The 16,281-nt window shown below is 42.2% G+C and overlaps 1 protein-coding gene across 3 annotated transcripts; it reads right to left on the bottom strand.

Annotated features, from left to right (window-relative positions):
* Window positions 1-1,726: 1,726 nt before the first annotated feature.
* NGDN (neuroguidin) lies at window positions 1,727-10,119 on the bottom strand. Of its 3 annotated transcripts, none has more exons than XM_026007545.2 (11): window positions 10,010-10,119; window positions 9,612-9,671; window positions 8,714-8,785; window positions 4,736-4,873; window positions 4,409-4,493; window positions 4,273-4,325; window positions 3,939-4,062; window positions 3,674-3,842; window positions 2,555-2,711; window positions 2,345-2,402; window positions 1,727-1,896 (listed from the first exon to the last, which is right to left on the bottom strand). In XM_026007545.2, the coding sequence occupies exons 1-11, from the start codon at window positions 10,028-10,030 to the stop codon at window positions 1,877-1,879; spliced, it is 957 nt and encodes a 318-aa protein (XP_025863330.1). In that variant the 5' UTR covers window positions 10,031-10,119; the 3' UTR covers window positions 1,727-1,876. The 3 variants fall into 3 exon arrangements, with proteins under 3 accessions (XP_025863330.1, XP_025863331.1, XP_025863332.1); XM_026007546.2 differs by having other exon boundaries at window positions 9,889-10,043; XM_026007547.2 differs by lacking the exon at window positions 10,010-10,119 and adding an exon at window positions 9,770-9,872.
* Window positions 10,120-16,281: the final 6,162 nt, after the last annotated feature.

Genomic DNA, 16,281 nt, shown 5'->3' with positions numbered 1-16,281 from the left:
GAGTAAGATTTTAGAAAAAAAAAAAGTGATCACTTTCCCTTGGAAGTTCCCATAACCCAAAAATCTTAATAAATTCAAAACAAATGCAATAGTTATTCTTAAGAAGCGAATGCAATGGTCCTAACAAAAGTGTTTTTGAACTGAACCTCCTGTCCAGTTAGTTCAACCAGAAAGGGAAAAGAATCTCTGAACTTGTTCTTGTGGCTCTTTGCTTAGATTCACTGGAGCAAACAATTATGAGGGTCCTGCACAGGTCAGGCTCCCTCAGGTCTGCCAATGACTAAAAGTTCAAGGCCCCAGAAATAAGCCCATCCTGGAAGGAATCTCAGAGATTCAGTCTAACACATTCATTTTTCAGCTAAGGAAAATTGAAGGCCAAGGGCGTTAAGTGATCTGCCCAAGATCAGAGTGAATAGTTGACAGTCCCAGGTTATCTCTTACTTTCTATTAGGCTACAGCTGCCTAAAAACAGACCCCACCCTATTGGGCAGACCCGTGTAAATCCAAATTCACAGGACTCAGAATCAATAAGAATTTAGTGATGTAGAACCTAATTATACCTCTCTCCATGACACTGTCCAGGAATGCCAACACAAAATTAGGTCTTTATGAAATCCCAAGACCTCATAAAAACTCCAATGAATTTATTCTACAGATTCAACTTCTGTCCCTTCCTGTTCCTCTTTTCACTTTCTGTATTATCCAAGGCCTGACGGATCTCTTACCAACAAAGGTCGTTCTATGGGCAGAATACAAGATCTCAGGTATGTAACTCCTACCAGTCTCTTGACTTGGACGGATAGTTCTTTGAGATTCTCAATCTTTTGGTCTTCAAGCTAGGAATTTTCTGCCTGCCTATTCCTGGCACTCTTTTGCAAGCTCTTTGTAAAAGGACTGGCCTTTACTGACAGGTAAACTGAGGTCTTAGTTGAGGGAGGGACAAAGAGGCTACAAAACACAAGACTATACTGATTCTTCATACTCTAGTCTTCTTGTTCATTCTGCGATTCTCTCCAGATAAATTCTGGAACTGATCAAAGATTGGCCCAATATTTATGCTATTTTAGAAAGAAAAAAACGTTCAGAAATGGAGACAAGGGCAGCCTGGGTGGCTCAGTGGTTCAGCGCCGCCTTCACCCCAGGGCCTGATCCTGGAGACCCAGGATGGAGTCCCCCATCAGGCTCCCTGCATGGAGCCTGCTTCTCCCTGTGCCTGTGTCTCTGCCTCTCTCTCTCTCTCTCTCTTTCTGTGTGTGTGTGTGTGTGTGTGTGTGTGTGTGTGTGTGTGTCTCATGAATAAATAAACAAAATCTTAAAAAAAAAAAAAGTGGAGATAAGAGTAACTTGTCAATTGGGAAAGCTTCTATATAGCTTTTCCTAGTCAGGTATCAACGGGGGTTTCCTGAATCACTGATGCCACCTGGTGGGCAGCATGATTCATTATCAAGACCCACACATTTAATATGACTTGTATTTAATTATAACAAATAATTCACAAACTTGTGGCAATGTGGGTTGGAAAAGTTGATTACACTAATCTTCCAATATTTTTTGTTAAAAAACCAATTTATCATTTCTGAGGAAAATATAGTATCAAAGGAAACTGATATAAAAGCCAAACTTTTCTCACTCCCTCTCCAAAATTTCACCTTTCCCTTTTATTACCCTCACCAAAAATACCCCATACCCAATGATTCCAGTCATACAATACATGTGCAAAAGGGGCTTCATAAGTAAAATCAATTTTATTAATAAAGATCTTTCCACATATCCAGAACAATCAAGGAATTCCAAGAGAATAAAACCTACATACAGTGAAATTAAAGAAGTATCCCAGGATGACAACAAATATACATAAAAATATGCACACCCATAATCACCGCCGCCTCCGAAAACCTGAAAGGAAGGGAAACCAAGAATGAGGCAAAGGAGAGTTGGAAAGGCTGAGGGGACAGAAAAAAAGAACACCTAAAGAGAAGGACTCAAGGGTGGGTCCCCTGGGCAGTACTCTCTCCATCCTCCCAGGGCCAGAGACTAGAAGTAGGAAGGAAACTGAAGTAGGATAACAGTTCATTCAGGTGGCACTTTCACAGTTCTACTTAAGGAAGCCTGCATACAAACTGTGGGATCTTAAAGACAGATTCCAGAAATATTTTTTGTGAATGATGCTGATTTTCGACTTGACAAAGAAGAACAAAGCCCACCTCTACAGAGACCAATGCCCAGTCAGGAGGAGATACTAGAAGCACTGGTGAGACCTAGGATGGCAAATCTGGAGAGCTGACATCCCAATTTGTACTGTCTACCCTGCACTTCACTATCCTAGTCCTAGCCATTCACTGACCTTTTTTCTTCCGACCTTTCTTCAGTATCTTCTTCCGCTTCTTGATAGGATTCTGATCCTGGAGACAGATGGAGAAGTGAAGGGATGGTGGTATACTTCCAAGTGTTAGCATCTCTTCCCACATTCCACATGGTGATGAGCCCTATGTACATCTGGCTGAAATCAAGGAGGCTATCTCCCTGTGCCTGTGTCTCTGGGCCACAACCTTACCTCATCAAGATGAGGGGTTCCTCCTGTCAAAGCACTGATGTCACTGAAGTGTGTGAGGGAATGGAGTTGTGAGCTCATGACATTTGCCCGTTTTCGCCGTCCTTTCTCGCGTTTACTAACACTTAAACGCACCATCATGCTCTCCTCATAGTTAATCCTGCCACAGAAACAGATAATTTACAACATGCTTAGTCCATATGCACAGAAAGCTGCAGCCAAGAATGAGGGCCTAGGTATTTACTCACCCCCTGTTCATACGGTTCTCAAGAAATTTCACAGCAAGTCAACAGAATATGTAAGAGCAAACTAAATGTCCAATATTGAGCTTCCTCAGTGCAATTCTTTTTTTTTTTTTTTTTTTTAATTTATGATAGTCACACACACAGAGAGAGAGAGAGAGAGAAAGAGGCAGAGACACAGGCAGAGGGAGAAGCAGGCTCCATGCACCGGGAGCCCGACGTGGGATTCGATCCCGGGTCTCCAGGATCGCGCCCTGGGCCAAAGGCAGGCGCCAAACCGCTGCGCCACCCAGGGATCCCCCTCAGTGCAATTCTTATACTAGAACTTCTCTCCTCCCTAGAAATGAACTCACAGCCCACCCACAAGAACACTTGAACTATTACACTGGAACTCTTCTACTTCACCTTCGTAAACAGCATTCCCTACATGGGCCCCTTCATTCAAATCTATCAACAGAGACTGATACTGGGGCAAATCTGATGAGTCTATATTCGTGGTACAGTTGCTTTTCTGCTTTTCTTCCCTGAACTTATCTAGCACTCTCAATGTCATTATAAAACACTGACTTCATTGCCTTGTACAGAGGTGAGAGCTGTGATAGTGAAATACAGAATTTTTAAAGCCCCACAGGGTGGAACTGCACAGACACCCCTCCAAATAGCATTTGCTCCACCTAAACTATTGGGAAAAAGAAAACATTCTTCCTCTAGTTCCTATTCTGTACTTCAGATCCCTAATTCTTAAAAACCATCAGCCCGTTTCCACTCTACTTTCTCTAGAATATGAGTTCTCTTGATACCAGATTTAATTACATTCATCCAAAGCATAAGGACAGTTTCTATGGTATAGCAAACAATTTCCAATTGCAAGGACTCAGACCTATGTTGATCCTCCTGACTCTGGCGAGTAACATGGGGATGCCGAGCATCACGGATTTCCTCTGGAGCATCTGAGTATTGCTCCTTCAGTTCTCGAATGACAGAGCTGCTCAATGCCCGTTTTTTAGCCCGTTCTAGGCGCTTTTTCTCCCGCTCAGCTTCTGTTTCATCTACGTGATAAAAAATCAGCAAGTGTTATCCCAGAACAGAGAAAAGGATAAGAGAGATGCAATTTGTGCTGAGGAGGCAGCAGTCACAATTCATACCATAATGTACTGGAACCAAGCGTGGCGGAACATATTTCTTAATTGTTCCTTTTGCAGATTTCTTCCCTGAAGCTTCAGATTGGCCTTCTTCTGTTTGATCTTCCTCCTCATCCTCAGAGCTCAACTACAGAAAGGAACATAATGTCCATAAACTTAGGAAGTGTCAGACAATAAGAAAAACCAAAGCCCGGAGTACCCTGGGGAGAAAGAAAAAATCTCATATTCTACATTCTAAGACACAAGATGGGAGTCAACAGGAGAATCCCAGGAGATCTGGGATCACCAAGATCCGGCTTAGGGTCCTCAGGAAAATCAGGATAATGCAACCCCTTACCTTGCTCATCATATTGCTGGGATGAGGCTTAAAACGGAGTGGGTCATTCTCACCTGAAATAAGAAACCCAAGAGAGTTTATAAGATTTAGAAATTTATGATGGTCCCGACATAACCTTATAGCTTCTGCCACTTACTGAGGCTGCCTGTCACTGCAGTCTTGACTAGTTTGTCAATTTGATACTTCAGTTTTTGGTCCAAGGGACGAAGCTTTTCCAAAACCTATAATGTGGTTAGATAGGATTACATTATCTCCCCCAAATTAAACACACATCAGAAGAGTCTCTATATTAAGTTGCCAGATAAAGCACCTAAAAGTAGAACAAATGAAGAAGAAAATATTTTTTTCATTTGGCTTCCTTACTTGATCATGAAAACACTAATGTAAATGAGAGCTATTGTGTAACAGTCCTAGAGTTCAGGCTGTGGAAACCTAGAACGCTAAGATGCCAAGTGCTTCATACCGTGCGAATCTCCACCAGTCTCAAAACTGCAGGATGTCCCTGAAGAGACCCTCCTGAGGCTTTGTCCAGGATGAGATGGGTTAAATCCAGAAGGTACATGAGCAGTAGCTGGTCTTTTACTTCCAAGAGGCTGAGACCCTGAGGTGAACAAGAATAAGAGATGCAAATTCAGTTTTAGCCAGAGAATCAGGAGGAGAGCAGAAGATAAATAGGTTATATTTTCCAAGTTCAAGTTTTTCCCAATCAGTTTATATAAGGCATCTGGAAAAGTCTCAAACAGGTGACTGTACCTAAAATAGCCACAGAGAAAACAATTATGCTAATATGAAAGAAGCAAATCTCTGAGAAGTACTGGAAGACACTAAGGGCAGGAAAAACTTATTGTTTATTGTTACTTTATTAGTATCCCCCAAATAACTATCAGGGTTTCTCAACTTCAGAGCCACTGACATTTGGGAATGGATAATTCTTTGTTGTGTAGGCTATCTGGGCCCTGCATGATGTTGAGCAGCATCCTTGGCCTCTATCCTTTAAGGCTCCTCCAAATTTTGATAATCAAAATGCCTCCACATACTGCTGAATCTTAAATTAACTTAACCAAAACAATTATTGATTTTAGCTCCATACAATAGAATTATGTGATACGGTTAAAAACAATGACCTACATATGCTGACATGGACTTAATAATTCCATGTCAGCACACTTCCTACACTACAATTCCAATTAAGGCAGGGGAAGTATGATGCATACATTTTATTTATTTAAAAGACTTTACTTATTGAGAGAGAAGGTGTGTGCATGCGTGCAGGAGCAGAGGGAGAGGGAGAAGCATACACCCCACTGAGTGCAGAGCCAGACACAGGGCTCAATCCCAATACCCTGAGTCATGACCTGAGCCAAAGTCAGATGCTTAACCAACTGAGTCACCCAAGCACCCCAGAGTTTATTCTTTCACATAATAGAAAGTAACACATTAGCCAACTTAAGATACAGCTGTTAAAAAAAAAAAAAGTCTTTGTGATGACATAAAATGGAACTGAAAAAGTCCACAGCCCTGGGAAGACCTATTTCAGACAGGCTAAATACTCTGCTTAAGATTACAGAGTATTAGGAGTACAGCTGAAATTCAAACCCAGTTTGACTCCAACACCTAAGCCCTAAATATCTTTAAACCAACATGCAAAGCTCTTGATCAAGATAAGCACTAGTGTGATAACAGGAAGAGAAGCAAAGATTTTAAAGACAGATTGCGTTTAAGTTTTGTTTTGTTTTTTAAAGATTTTATTTATTTATTCATAGAGACACACGGGGTGTGTGTGTGGGGGAGAGAGAGGCAGAGGGAGAAGCAGGCCCCATGCAGGGAGTCCGGATGTGGGACTGGATCCCGGGTCTCCAGGATCACACCTCAGGCTGCAGGGGGCGCTAAACCGCTGAGCCACCGGGGCTGCTCGCGTTTAAGTTTTGAATCAGGCGTTTGGTAGTCAAATAATGGGTAAGTCACTTAACCTTATGGCCTCAGTCCCTTCATCTGTAACATATACAGTATTTCCTTCCTGCCCCAAAGAGTAATTATGAGGCTTAAATAAGATCATATGAAAGTACTCTGTAACCCGTAAAACACCTATTAAGGTTCTGGTCCTGAAAGATAAATTACTAAATATCTGTTCAATGAATAAACAAATACACAGTGATTTAAAAAGGTATTTTTTGTTGTTGTTGGGGTTTTTTTTTTTTTTTGGTAATATGTCACATGCTCTTCTTGAGCCAACCAGGCACACCCCTATAAGTGATCTAATATACATGTTGGCAGCCCAGAACCAGTCAAGAATTTGAGAAGCAGGTTCTTCTGACAAGCTTAGACACTATCAAAGTTCAAAGTGAATTATAAGCATATGAGAAAAAAACAAAAACACAAAGATAAAAAAATTAGAAAAAATAAACATAGGGAAGAACAAAACTGCATGAGAAGAAAAGGCAAAAAAGAGAATATATTAAAAATTCTATTAGCTATAGGAGTGCCTGGCGGGCTCAGTCAGTGGAGCATGCAACTCTTGATCTCAGGGTTGTGAGTTCAAGCCTCACGTTGGATATAGAGATTACTTAAGAATAAAATCTTTAAAAGAAAAAAAATTTTTTTTACAGATTTATTTATTATTCATGAGAGACACAAAGAGAGGCAGAGGGAGAAGCAGGCTCCCTACAGGGAGCACGATGCAGGACTTGATCCCAGTACACTAAGATCACGACCTGAGCCAAAGGCAAACGCTCAATCACTGAGCCACCCAGGTGCCCTGAAAAAAAATTCTATTAGCTATCCTTCTAAAGCACAAATCTATCATAAATTCCATATTTAAAAATCCTTCAGGGGCACCTGGATGGCTCAGCTGGTGAAGTGTCTGACTCTTGATTTCAGGTCAAGTCGATCTCACGGTCATGAGTCTAAGCCCAGCTTTCCCTAAGCCTACTTAAGGGAAAAAACAAAAAACAAAACAAAACAAACTTGACCTTCAATGATTCTTACTCAGCTACTAAAATGATTTTCATACTTTTGTTGACCTTTGGAGTATTTCGCTTAAATAATAACTTAGGACAAAGCTTAATATATAAAACAGGTAACACCAGTTTTCTAGTTCAAGGACCTTTTTTCATTTGGTTTCAGGAGGACCCAGGGCCCTCCTTCTACACTGCTCCATATCCAATGATCCCTAAGAAGGTTCTACAAGACCTTAATTTGGAAACCACCATATCTTGGGATGCCTGGGTGGGTCAGTCGTTGACCATCTGCCTTTGGCTCAGGACATGATTCCAGGTCAAGGGATCAAGTCCCACATCCGGCTCCCTGTGGGGAGCCTCATTCTCCCTTTGCCTATGTCTCTGCCTCCCTCTCTGTGTCTGTCGTGAATAAATAAAATCTTAAAAAAAAAAAAAAAAAAGAAAAAGAAAAAAAAATCACCATATTTCAATTTTTTTTAGGTCTCTTTATTTTTTTAAAGATTTTATTTATTTATTCATAGACACAGAGAGAGAGGCAGAGACACAGGCAGAGGGAAAAGCAGGCTCCATGCAGGGAGCCCGATGTGGGACTTGATCCCAGGTCTCCAGGATCACACCCCAGGCTGCAGGCGGCGCCAAACCGCTGCGCCACCAGGGCTGCCCCCATATTTCAATTTTATTTTTTATTTTTTTTAATTTTTATTTATTTATGATAGTCACAGAGAGAGAGAGAAAGAGAGAGGCAGAGACATAGGCAGAGGGAGAAGCAGGCTCCATGCACCGGGAGCCCGACGTGGGATTCGATCTCAGGTCTCCAGTATAGCACCGTGGGCCAAAGGCAGGTGGTAAACTGCTGTGCCACCCAGGGATCCCCATATTTCAATTTTAATACACACATCGTTTTCATTCATCTCTAAAGTCAAGATGTATCTTTTAATCAATGGTACCTTAATGTTATGCCATGGATTAACAGGCATTTTTTTTAGTACACAAAATAAGTGGTATGTCCCCAATTAACCCAATCTTAGAAGAAATACTATAGTTGGCCTATGAAGCTCTTCACAGTGATTACTTTTCTAGTCTTATTTCCTATCCCGTCCCCAACACATTGTACATCCAATCACACTAAATGACCTCCTTTCCTGGTATATCACCATGCTTTCAGGTCTCTGTGCCTTCATACATGCTGTTTCTTTCTGTCCCCCTAGACTCTGAGAAGCCTTTCCTGACTTCCTCTGTTCCTCTGGCAATTATTTAATCCCTCTCCTTGGCTTGCACAGCACTCAGGAGAACTCTATGAAGTGACTGCTATTGCTTATACCTATTGCTTTGATTGGTCTTTTCCACTAGACTTCAGTACAGAAAATGGGTCTTATTCATCTTTGAAGCTCCAGCACTTAGAACCCACAAGACACTCAATAAACCTATGATGAAGGAACTGTTGAGACAAGTCAAGGGATGCCGACTCTTCACGTATGTCTTACCTTCTCTGTAGGATAGGCTCTAGCTTGAACTTTTTTTATCAGAGCTTGTATTTGTGCAGTTACAGCCATCACCTGAAATTATCCAAATAAAACAACTGATGAGAATATGCTCAGTCATCTTTTTGACTTAAGAAGGGCAAAAGCTAAACAATGACACCTAAAAATTACCAGAGACATTGCCTAAAATGCAGGACTACCTTCTTTTCAGTTCTGTGAAAGGATAGGATAGATGATTTTTGATACTGTAGCAAAAAAGTATAAAAAAGTTCCACCTCTTCTTAAGGATACAGAAACTATCTTACCAGACTATGGGGAGGGGATGGGAACTGGGACAGTGATGGTGGTGGGGTGAACTACCTTATGTACCTTTATCTGTACTGTTTGAGTTTTTTTTTTTTTTTTTTTTTAGATTTTATTTATTTATTCATGAGAGACACAGAGAGAGAGGGAGAGACATTGGTAGAGGGCGAAGCAAGCTCCCCGCAGGGAGCCGGATGCAGGACCCAATCCCGGAACTCCGGGATAACACCCCCAGCCAAAGGCAAATGCTCAACCACTGAACCACCCAGACGTCCCTGTACAGGTTGAGGTTTCAACCAGTACACTTGGGTACCCAAGGGGCAAATCATACCACTTTTCCCAGCATAGGTTTCCTTAGCTATAAGAATAGAGGAAATTCATCCAGATGACTTCTTTTTGGAGTTTTCTGTATTGCTTTGGATGCAGGAATCAATTACTTTGAATTCTAGCCTGAGAAGGTTTTCATTAAGTCACCTGGCTCTCATGGTATTTGGTACCATTCAATACATGCCCTCATACGACCAAAGTTTAGAGGTGAAGCACACAAAATCAAAGCCAATCCGTCATTAAACCGTCCCAAAGGGGTGACATGACTCACCTGCTCCTGAAGGTTTTTCAAAAGTGTGACGGCACTTGGCAGGTCTGCCTCCAGCATCTCCTGTGAGAGAAAGATGGAGAATTAAGAAAGGCCCTTTTGTCAGAATTATGAGAGGAATGGGCTGTGGGGTGGAAAACCCTCCTGTTTCCCTCAGACACCTCACACTTCCGACATTCCCACTCCACTCCACATGCAGCCTCGCTTCACAGCCGGCCAGTCGTCCGGGTTTCTAGGAAGAGCGGTAGCTTCAGCTCCGTCCCCCTACTGCTGCTCTCACCCTGCTGTGCCAAGGTGGTTACTTCCTTTCATCAGCCCCCTTCCCTTGCGCCAACAATTTGCCCAGAGCCGCTGAAGGTATAGGAAGAGGCCACAATAGCAACGCAAAGAAGCAAACTCACAGAACTCTCGGGGGCCGCCATCTCCACAAAGCCCGCCTCTTCCGGGGCGGTACTTTCTGAGAGCTAACTTGGCGTTATAGACTTGATAGACAATCGCCGCTTGCAAATCTGAGCCAATAGGAATAGTGATCCCTCACTTCCGTTCCGAACAGGAAGTGCAGGAGGAAGAGCCACATCCAGCCAATAGAATGGAAGAACTCACTAAATTCGTCAGCTCGACGGGGAAATCTAATGACGTAAAAATGCTCGTGGAAATGGGGCGCGTGATTCGTAGATTGTGCGGAATGTTTGGAGTTAAGCCAATAGAAACGAGGCAAGTGACTGACCGACAGTTAGAGAGGGCCAATAGCAAGAAGAAGTTTGCTGAGCAAACGGAGAAAGTATTGGCTTCCAGACGCCGCAGGACCTAGTCGTTTTCACTACGCTGTCCTCGCGTGGCCAAAAGTGACCGCTAGGCGGCAGTCCTCGGCGGCTCAGAGGTAGCTGGGTGGCAGGTCCGCCAGTGCTGGCTGCTGCTCCAATGCACGCCTCGCGCTTGATCTCAGACTGCGCGAGATTCCTCAGACCGCGAGGCCCCCGGGTCGGCTTGTGACCGTTGTCTCGTGTGACCCTGGAGAAGTCCCTCTGTCTCTGAGCTTTTTTTTTCTTCTATAAATAAGAGAGTTTGGCCAGAGAAGCCCAGACCAGGGTTTAGAAACCGACAGCTAGGACACTCGCCCTCTCACCTCCTCGCCGTGTGCAGAGGGGGCGCTGTGGAAGCCCCCCCCCCCCCCCCCCGCCCCGTGCCACTCCAACACGCCTCACCCCTACCCGTTTAGGGCACTGGGGACGTGAAAGCTCGGCTTACAAATGAGGAAGCCAGTTAGGATTTACGTGACTTGCCCCCCTGTCACACACAGGTTCGCAGCAGTATTTGGTCCAAATCCAGCTTGTGTTTCATTATGCCCTGCCTCATCTTTTCTCAGTATTTCAAAATATGACAACTCATTCCTGCTTCTCACAGGCTGACAAAGTGAAATGGGTCGGCATTCACAGCTTCCATCATCTGCCATAAGAAATAAGCACTGCAAAGGTTAATAATGGTCTTGACAGTTGGTCTTTCCAGGGCGAGGTGACATCGAACTACAAATCAGATCTCCTGACTTGGAGCCGTATCTCAGGCAGCGTGGGAAGACACTGGTTTCTAAATCTTTGGCTGGACTCTAAGGGTTGTATCCAGTCCCCGTGCCTCTTAACATTGGTTTGCTGCCTCAGGCCCACCATGGAAGCTCAAGGGTGACTCAACAGCCTATTCATTCTTTTTTTTTTTTTTTTTTTAGCTTTATTTATTCATGAGAGACACACAGAGAGAGAGAGAGAGAGAGAGAAAGAGAGAGAGAGAGAGGCAGAGACATAGGCGTAGCGAGAAGCTGGCTCCTCACAAGGAGTCCAATGTAGGATTCGATCCCGGATCCCAGGATCACGATCTGAGCCAAAGGCAGGCACCCAACCCGAGCCACCCAGGCGTTCCCAGCCTATTCATTCTATCAACCAATAATCTTTGTACTGTTTGTCAGGATTTGTATTATGAAAGTTGACATTTCAACATAAATTCTTATACTTGTTAGGTCACAAATAAGCTTTTCCTTTCCTTGAACTTGAAACTAATCTGTTCATATGCATTGTGATGTCAGTGAGGAAACAAATATGCTGTTTTGTTTTGATTATTAATTACTTGCCAATCATTCTTTCGTAAGAAAAATCTTGGAGTTAACAGTGAAGTACGTCTTTTTTTTTTTTTTCTTCATGACAGAATGAGAAGCAGAGACACAGGCAGAGGCAGAAGCGGGCTCCCTGTAGGACTCAATCCCAGGTTCCCAGGTCTCCAGGATCACACTCTGAGCAGAAGGCAGCCCTAAAACACTGAGCCACCCTGGCTGCCCTGAAGTAAGTCTTTGTAAAAATTTTCCAAGACTCAACCAACACGTATTGGTAAAGAACACATCATTAAATTTATTGTTTTCTATTTCTTTCAGCAATTTCATAAACTGTCAGTCATTAATATTTGCATGCACTGTAATTCCTATCCATTCCTCTAGATAAAAGGACATGTATTTTTTTTTACTCTGACTTCTTTCAGAATTTTTCTCTTTGGTTTTTGCAGTTTGAATATGATATGTCTAGGTATAGGGGTTTTTTGTTTTTCTTTCTTTTTTGTTTGTTTTTCTATCTTTGAGGTTTTTTGTTTGTTTATTTGGTATGTATCCTGCTTGGTGTTTTCTTTCTTTTTTTTTTTTCTTTTTAAGATTTTATTTATTCTTAGAGACACAGAGAGAGAATGAGAGGCAGAGACACAGGCAGAGGGAGAAGCAGGCTCCATGCAGAGAGCCTGAGGTGGGACTTGATCCAGGGTCTCCAGGATCACGCCCTGGGCTGCAGGGGGCGCTAAAACCGCTGCGCCAGCGGGGCTGCCCTGCTTGGTGTTTTCTAATCTTTCTAAGTTTCAGGTTTGGTTTGGTTTCTGTCATTAATTCTGGAAATTTTTCAGCCATTATTATGTCAAGTACTTATTCTCCTTTATCTCTTTTTTCTACTTTTGGCATTCCCATTATGCGTGTGTTACAACTTCTGAAATTGTGCCACAGTTATTGGATATTCTGTTCCTTTTTTTTTTTTTTTTCATTTCTTTTTTCTCTTTGTATTTTAGTTTAAGAAGCTACTATTGACATTTCTACAAGCTTACTGATTCTTTCATCGACCTTTGTATAGTCTACTGATAAGACCATCCAAGGTATTCTTACTTTTTGTTAGCATTTTTTACTTTAACATTTCCTTTTTATTCTTTTCTAGAGTCTCCATCTCTACATTACCCATCTATTCTAGCATGTTGTACACTTTTTTTTTATTAGAGCCATTAGCATATTAATCATAGTTATTTCAAACTCCCTGTCCAGGGGCACCTGAGTGGTTCAGTCAGTTGGGTGTCTCTTAGGTCGTGATCCCAGACGCCTGGGATGGAGCTCGGCATTGGGCTTTCTGCTCAGCCAGCAGTCTGCTTCTTCCTCTCCCTTTGCCCCTCTGTCCACTTGTGCATATGCTCTCTCTCTCTCTTAAATAAAAAAAATTAAATTAATAAATAAAAAATAAAATCCCAGTCCAATAATACATTAATCATGTTTTTAATTTTCTGTATATTATGATGCTTTGACATCATAGGGGCCTTGCTAATCCTGGAAAGACTGCCCTTCCCTGAGCTAGCTAAATTCTAAAGGTAAACCCAGCTTTCTTTTTTTTTAAAATTTTTAAAAAGAAAGATTTTATTTATTTATTCATGAGAAACACAGAGAAAGAGAGAGAGAGAGGAGCAGGCTCCACGTGCAGGGAGCCCAACGCAGGACTCGACCAGGGGTCTCCAGGATCACGCCCTGGACTGAAGGTGGCGCTAAACCGCTGAGCCACGGGGGCTGCCCTAAACCCAACTTTTTCTCTTTCTTTCTTTCTTTCTTTCTTTCTTTCTTTCTTTCTTTCTTTCTTTCTTTCTTTCTTTTTCTTTCTTTCTTTCTCTTTTTTTTTTTAGATTTATTTATTTATTTATGAGAGAGAGAGAGAGAGAGAGGCAGAGACACAGGCAGAGGGAAAAGCAGGTTCCATGCAGGGAGCCCGACGCAGGACTCGACGCGGGACTCGACATGGGACGCCACACGGGACTCGGGACTCGACGCAGGACTCCACGCGGGACTCCAGGATTGCGCCCTGGGCCAAAGGCAGGCGCCAAACCGCTGAGCAACCCGGGTATCCTCTAAACCCACCTTTCTTATGCAAACCACTCAATCCAAAGTCCATGTCTCCATCCATCTCCTTTATCTCTTAATATCAAGCCAATATTTCTCCTGCTCTAAGTGACCCCAGGGACAGGTACATAGACAACTAGAGACCACCACTATAACCAAAAGCTCACTACAAATCATTCAAATTAACCAATCCTAAGATGTTTGCCCTGTCCTGTCTTGCATTTACCACAGAAGATACAATAAAGGATTGTGTTCATGCTTTCTTTTGTCCTTTTGCCTCCTGACTGGCTCTGGTGCTCCCCTGTGTGGCCCTGTGTCTCATAGCATGTCCCCTCTTCTCAGGGATTGTGAGTAATGAACTCTTCTTTCAAGGCCATTTACTCTGTCCTCTTACCATACCTGATTAAAACAAAATCCTGGGAACATGTATGTTCCCTGCCATGTATGAATCTGGTTCTCATATTGCTTTGTCTCCTCAGATTTGGGGGGTCATTTTTTGTTAGCTTTTTAGCATGACTTGTAATTTTTTCTTAAAAACAGGTAATGATGTACTGGATAATAGGAACTGAGGTGGATAGGTCTTTCATATGAGATTTTATGCTTATCTGGCTAGGAGTTAGGCTGTGTTTACTGTTTGCTATAGCTGTAGGTGTCAGAGATTTCAATTTCTTCTGATGTCCTTTTTGTCTCCTCCATTGTCTTTGGTTTCCCTTGAAACTCCTTCTTAAACAGAATCCAAGCCTTTCAATTCTTTCTGCTATAACCCACTGTTATTACACAGGAGTCCTATTGATATGGTGATAAGGTGAAAGGGAAAGCATCCTATCATCCTATGATTGGATCTCAGTATTCTAGTGGGCCTATGTCCCTGGGCTGTGACCTTCATGAGTGCCTCTCAGTTTTTTTCCCCCTTTTGTGAGACAGGAAGACTGGAGGGGTCTGGAGTTGGGTAATCCCCCTGCCCCAAAGTCATGTATGGCTTTGGTGAAGGCTTTTTCCTTGCTGGATAGGCTTTTGTTATGGAGAAACCTCTGAGCTTATTTAAAAATCGTTACATTACCTTCCCTTGGCCAAACATGAGGGAATTTTTCTCTAGCCTTCACCATGAGAACCTTGTGGGGCTCCTGGATGTAAACTCCACAAAAGTCAGGAGCTCACCTTAGACTGGACTCTTAGGAGTTATTAACTCTCCAACTACCCACACTCAGCCTCTGGCAAGTCTTCAGTTATCATTGAAGTGTTCCTATCAGTTATTGGCTCCAGCAGCTCCTGACTTTTGTCTGTATTCACCTACCTCTCCAGTTTTTAGGGTGGCAGTTTGTTATGTGACCTCAATTCTCTGATGGAACTAAAAGTTGTAGTTATTCGTATCAGCCTTTTTCTTGTTGTTAGGATGGGAGAGATGACTTACAAGCTATTTACATGTTGTAAATAAAGTACTCTTGGGACGCCTGGGTGGCTCAATGGTTGAGCACCTGTCTTTGACTCAGGGTGTGATCCCGCAGTCCTGGGATGGAGTCCCACATCAGGCTCCCTGCATAGAGCCTGCTTCTTCCTCTGCCTGTGTCTCTGCCTCTCTCTCTGTATCTCTCATGAATAAGTAAAATAAAATCTTAAAAAAAAAAAGTCCCCTCACCAGATTCTTCATCAGCAATATGCCTTCATTTTAAACTTAAAAATGTTGTCCATGCTTATCTTTCAACTAGAAAAGTGATTTGTATTTTAACTAAATAAGTACTAAAATTTAGTTACCACTTATGATCTACATAGATATCACTGTAACTTGTGCCGTCTGCATAAAATACTCAAACACGTTATAAAGTTACATCAATATGATTGAACAAATCAGTCTTTTGACACCAATTAGGTTGGCGGTGTGTTTAGGGATAAATCCTGGACATAACACATGCTCTTAATATGTATACTACAGTATAACAATATCTTATGTTTACTAGTTAAAATAATCCTACCAAAAGAATAAAGCCATATTGAAAATTGGTATAGCCATTATGGAAAATATTATGGATTTTCCTCAAAAAGTTAAAAGTAGAACTACCTTACCATCCAACAATTGCACTGCTAGGTATTTACTCAAAGAATATAAAAATGCTAATTCAGAGGGATACATGCACCCTAATATTTATAGCAGCACTATCTACAATAGCCAAATTATGGAAAAAGTCTAAGTGTTCACTGACTGATGATGGGTGGAGCTAAAGACTAAAGAGTATAATGCTAAGGAAAATATGTCAGTCAGAAAAAGACAAATGCCGTATGATTTCACTCATATGTGGAGTTTAAGAAACAATACAAATGAGCAAAGGGAGAAGAGAGAGAGAGGCAAACCAAGAAACAAACTTTTAACTATAGAGAACTAATTGATGGTCACCAGAGAGGAGATGGTTGGGTGGGGGAGTGGATTAAATAGAGGATGGGGATTAAGGAGTGGATTTGTGATGAGCATCAGGTGTTGTATGGAAGTGTTGTATACCTATATTGTAC

Source organism: Vulpes vulpes, chromosome 6 (assembly GCF_048418805.1).
Source record: "Vulpes vulpes isolate BD-2025 chromosome 6, VulVul3, whole genome shotgun sequence".
NCBI classification, from domain to species: domain Eukaryota; kingdom Metazoa; phylum Chordata; class Mammalia; order Carnivora; family Canidae; genus Vulpes; species Vulpes vulpes.
Note: the sequence above shows the minus strand (reverse complement) of the source record. Positions and strands in the feature narration are given on the sequence as shown.

What these genes read in the sequence shown, in the direction of transcription:
- NGDN (XM_026007545.2), bottom strand. Translation starts at nt 10,030, where the DNA reads ATGGCGGCCCCCGAGAGTTCT. An exon ending in GAGCCTATCCTACAGAGAAG is followed by an intron (nt 4,874 to 8,713) that starts GTAAGACATACG and finishes TGTTCACCTCAG; the next exon opens with GGTCTCAGCCTCTTGGAAGT. An exon ending in AGTCAGGAGGATCAACATAG is followed by an intron (nt 2,712 to 3,673) that starts GTCTGAGTCCTT and finishes TTTCTGTGGCAG; the next exon opens with GATTAACTATGAGGAGAGCA.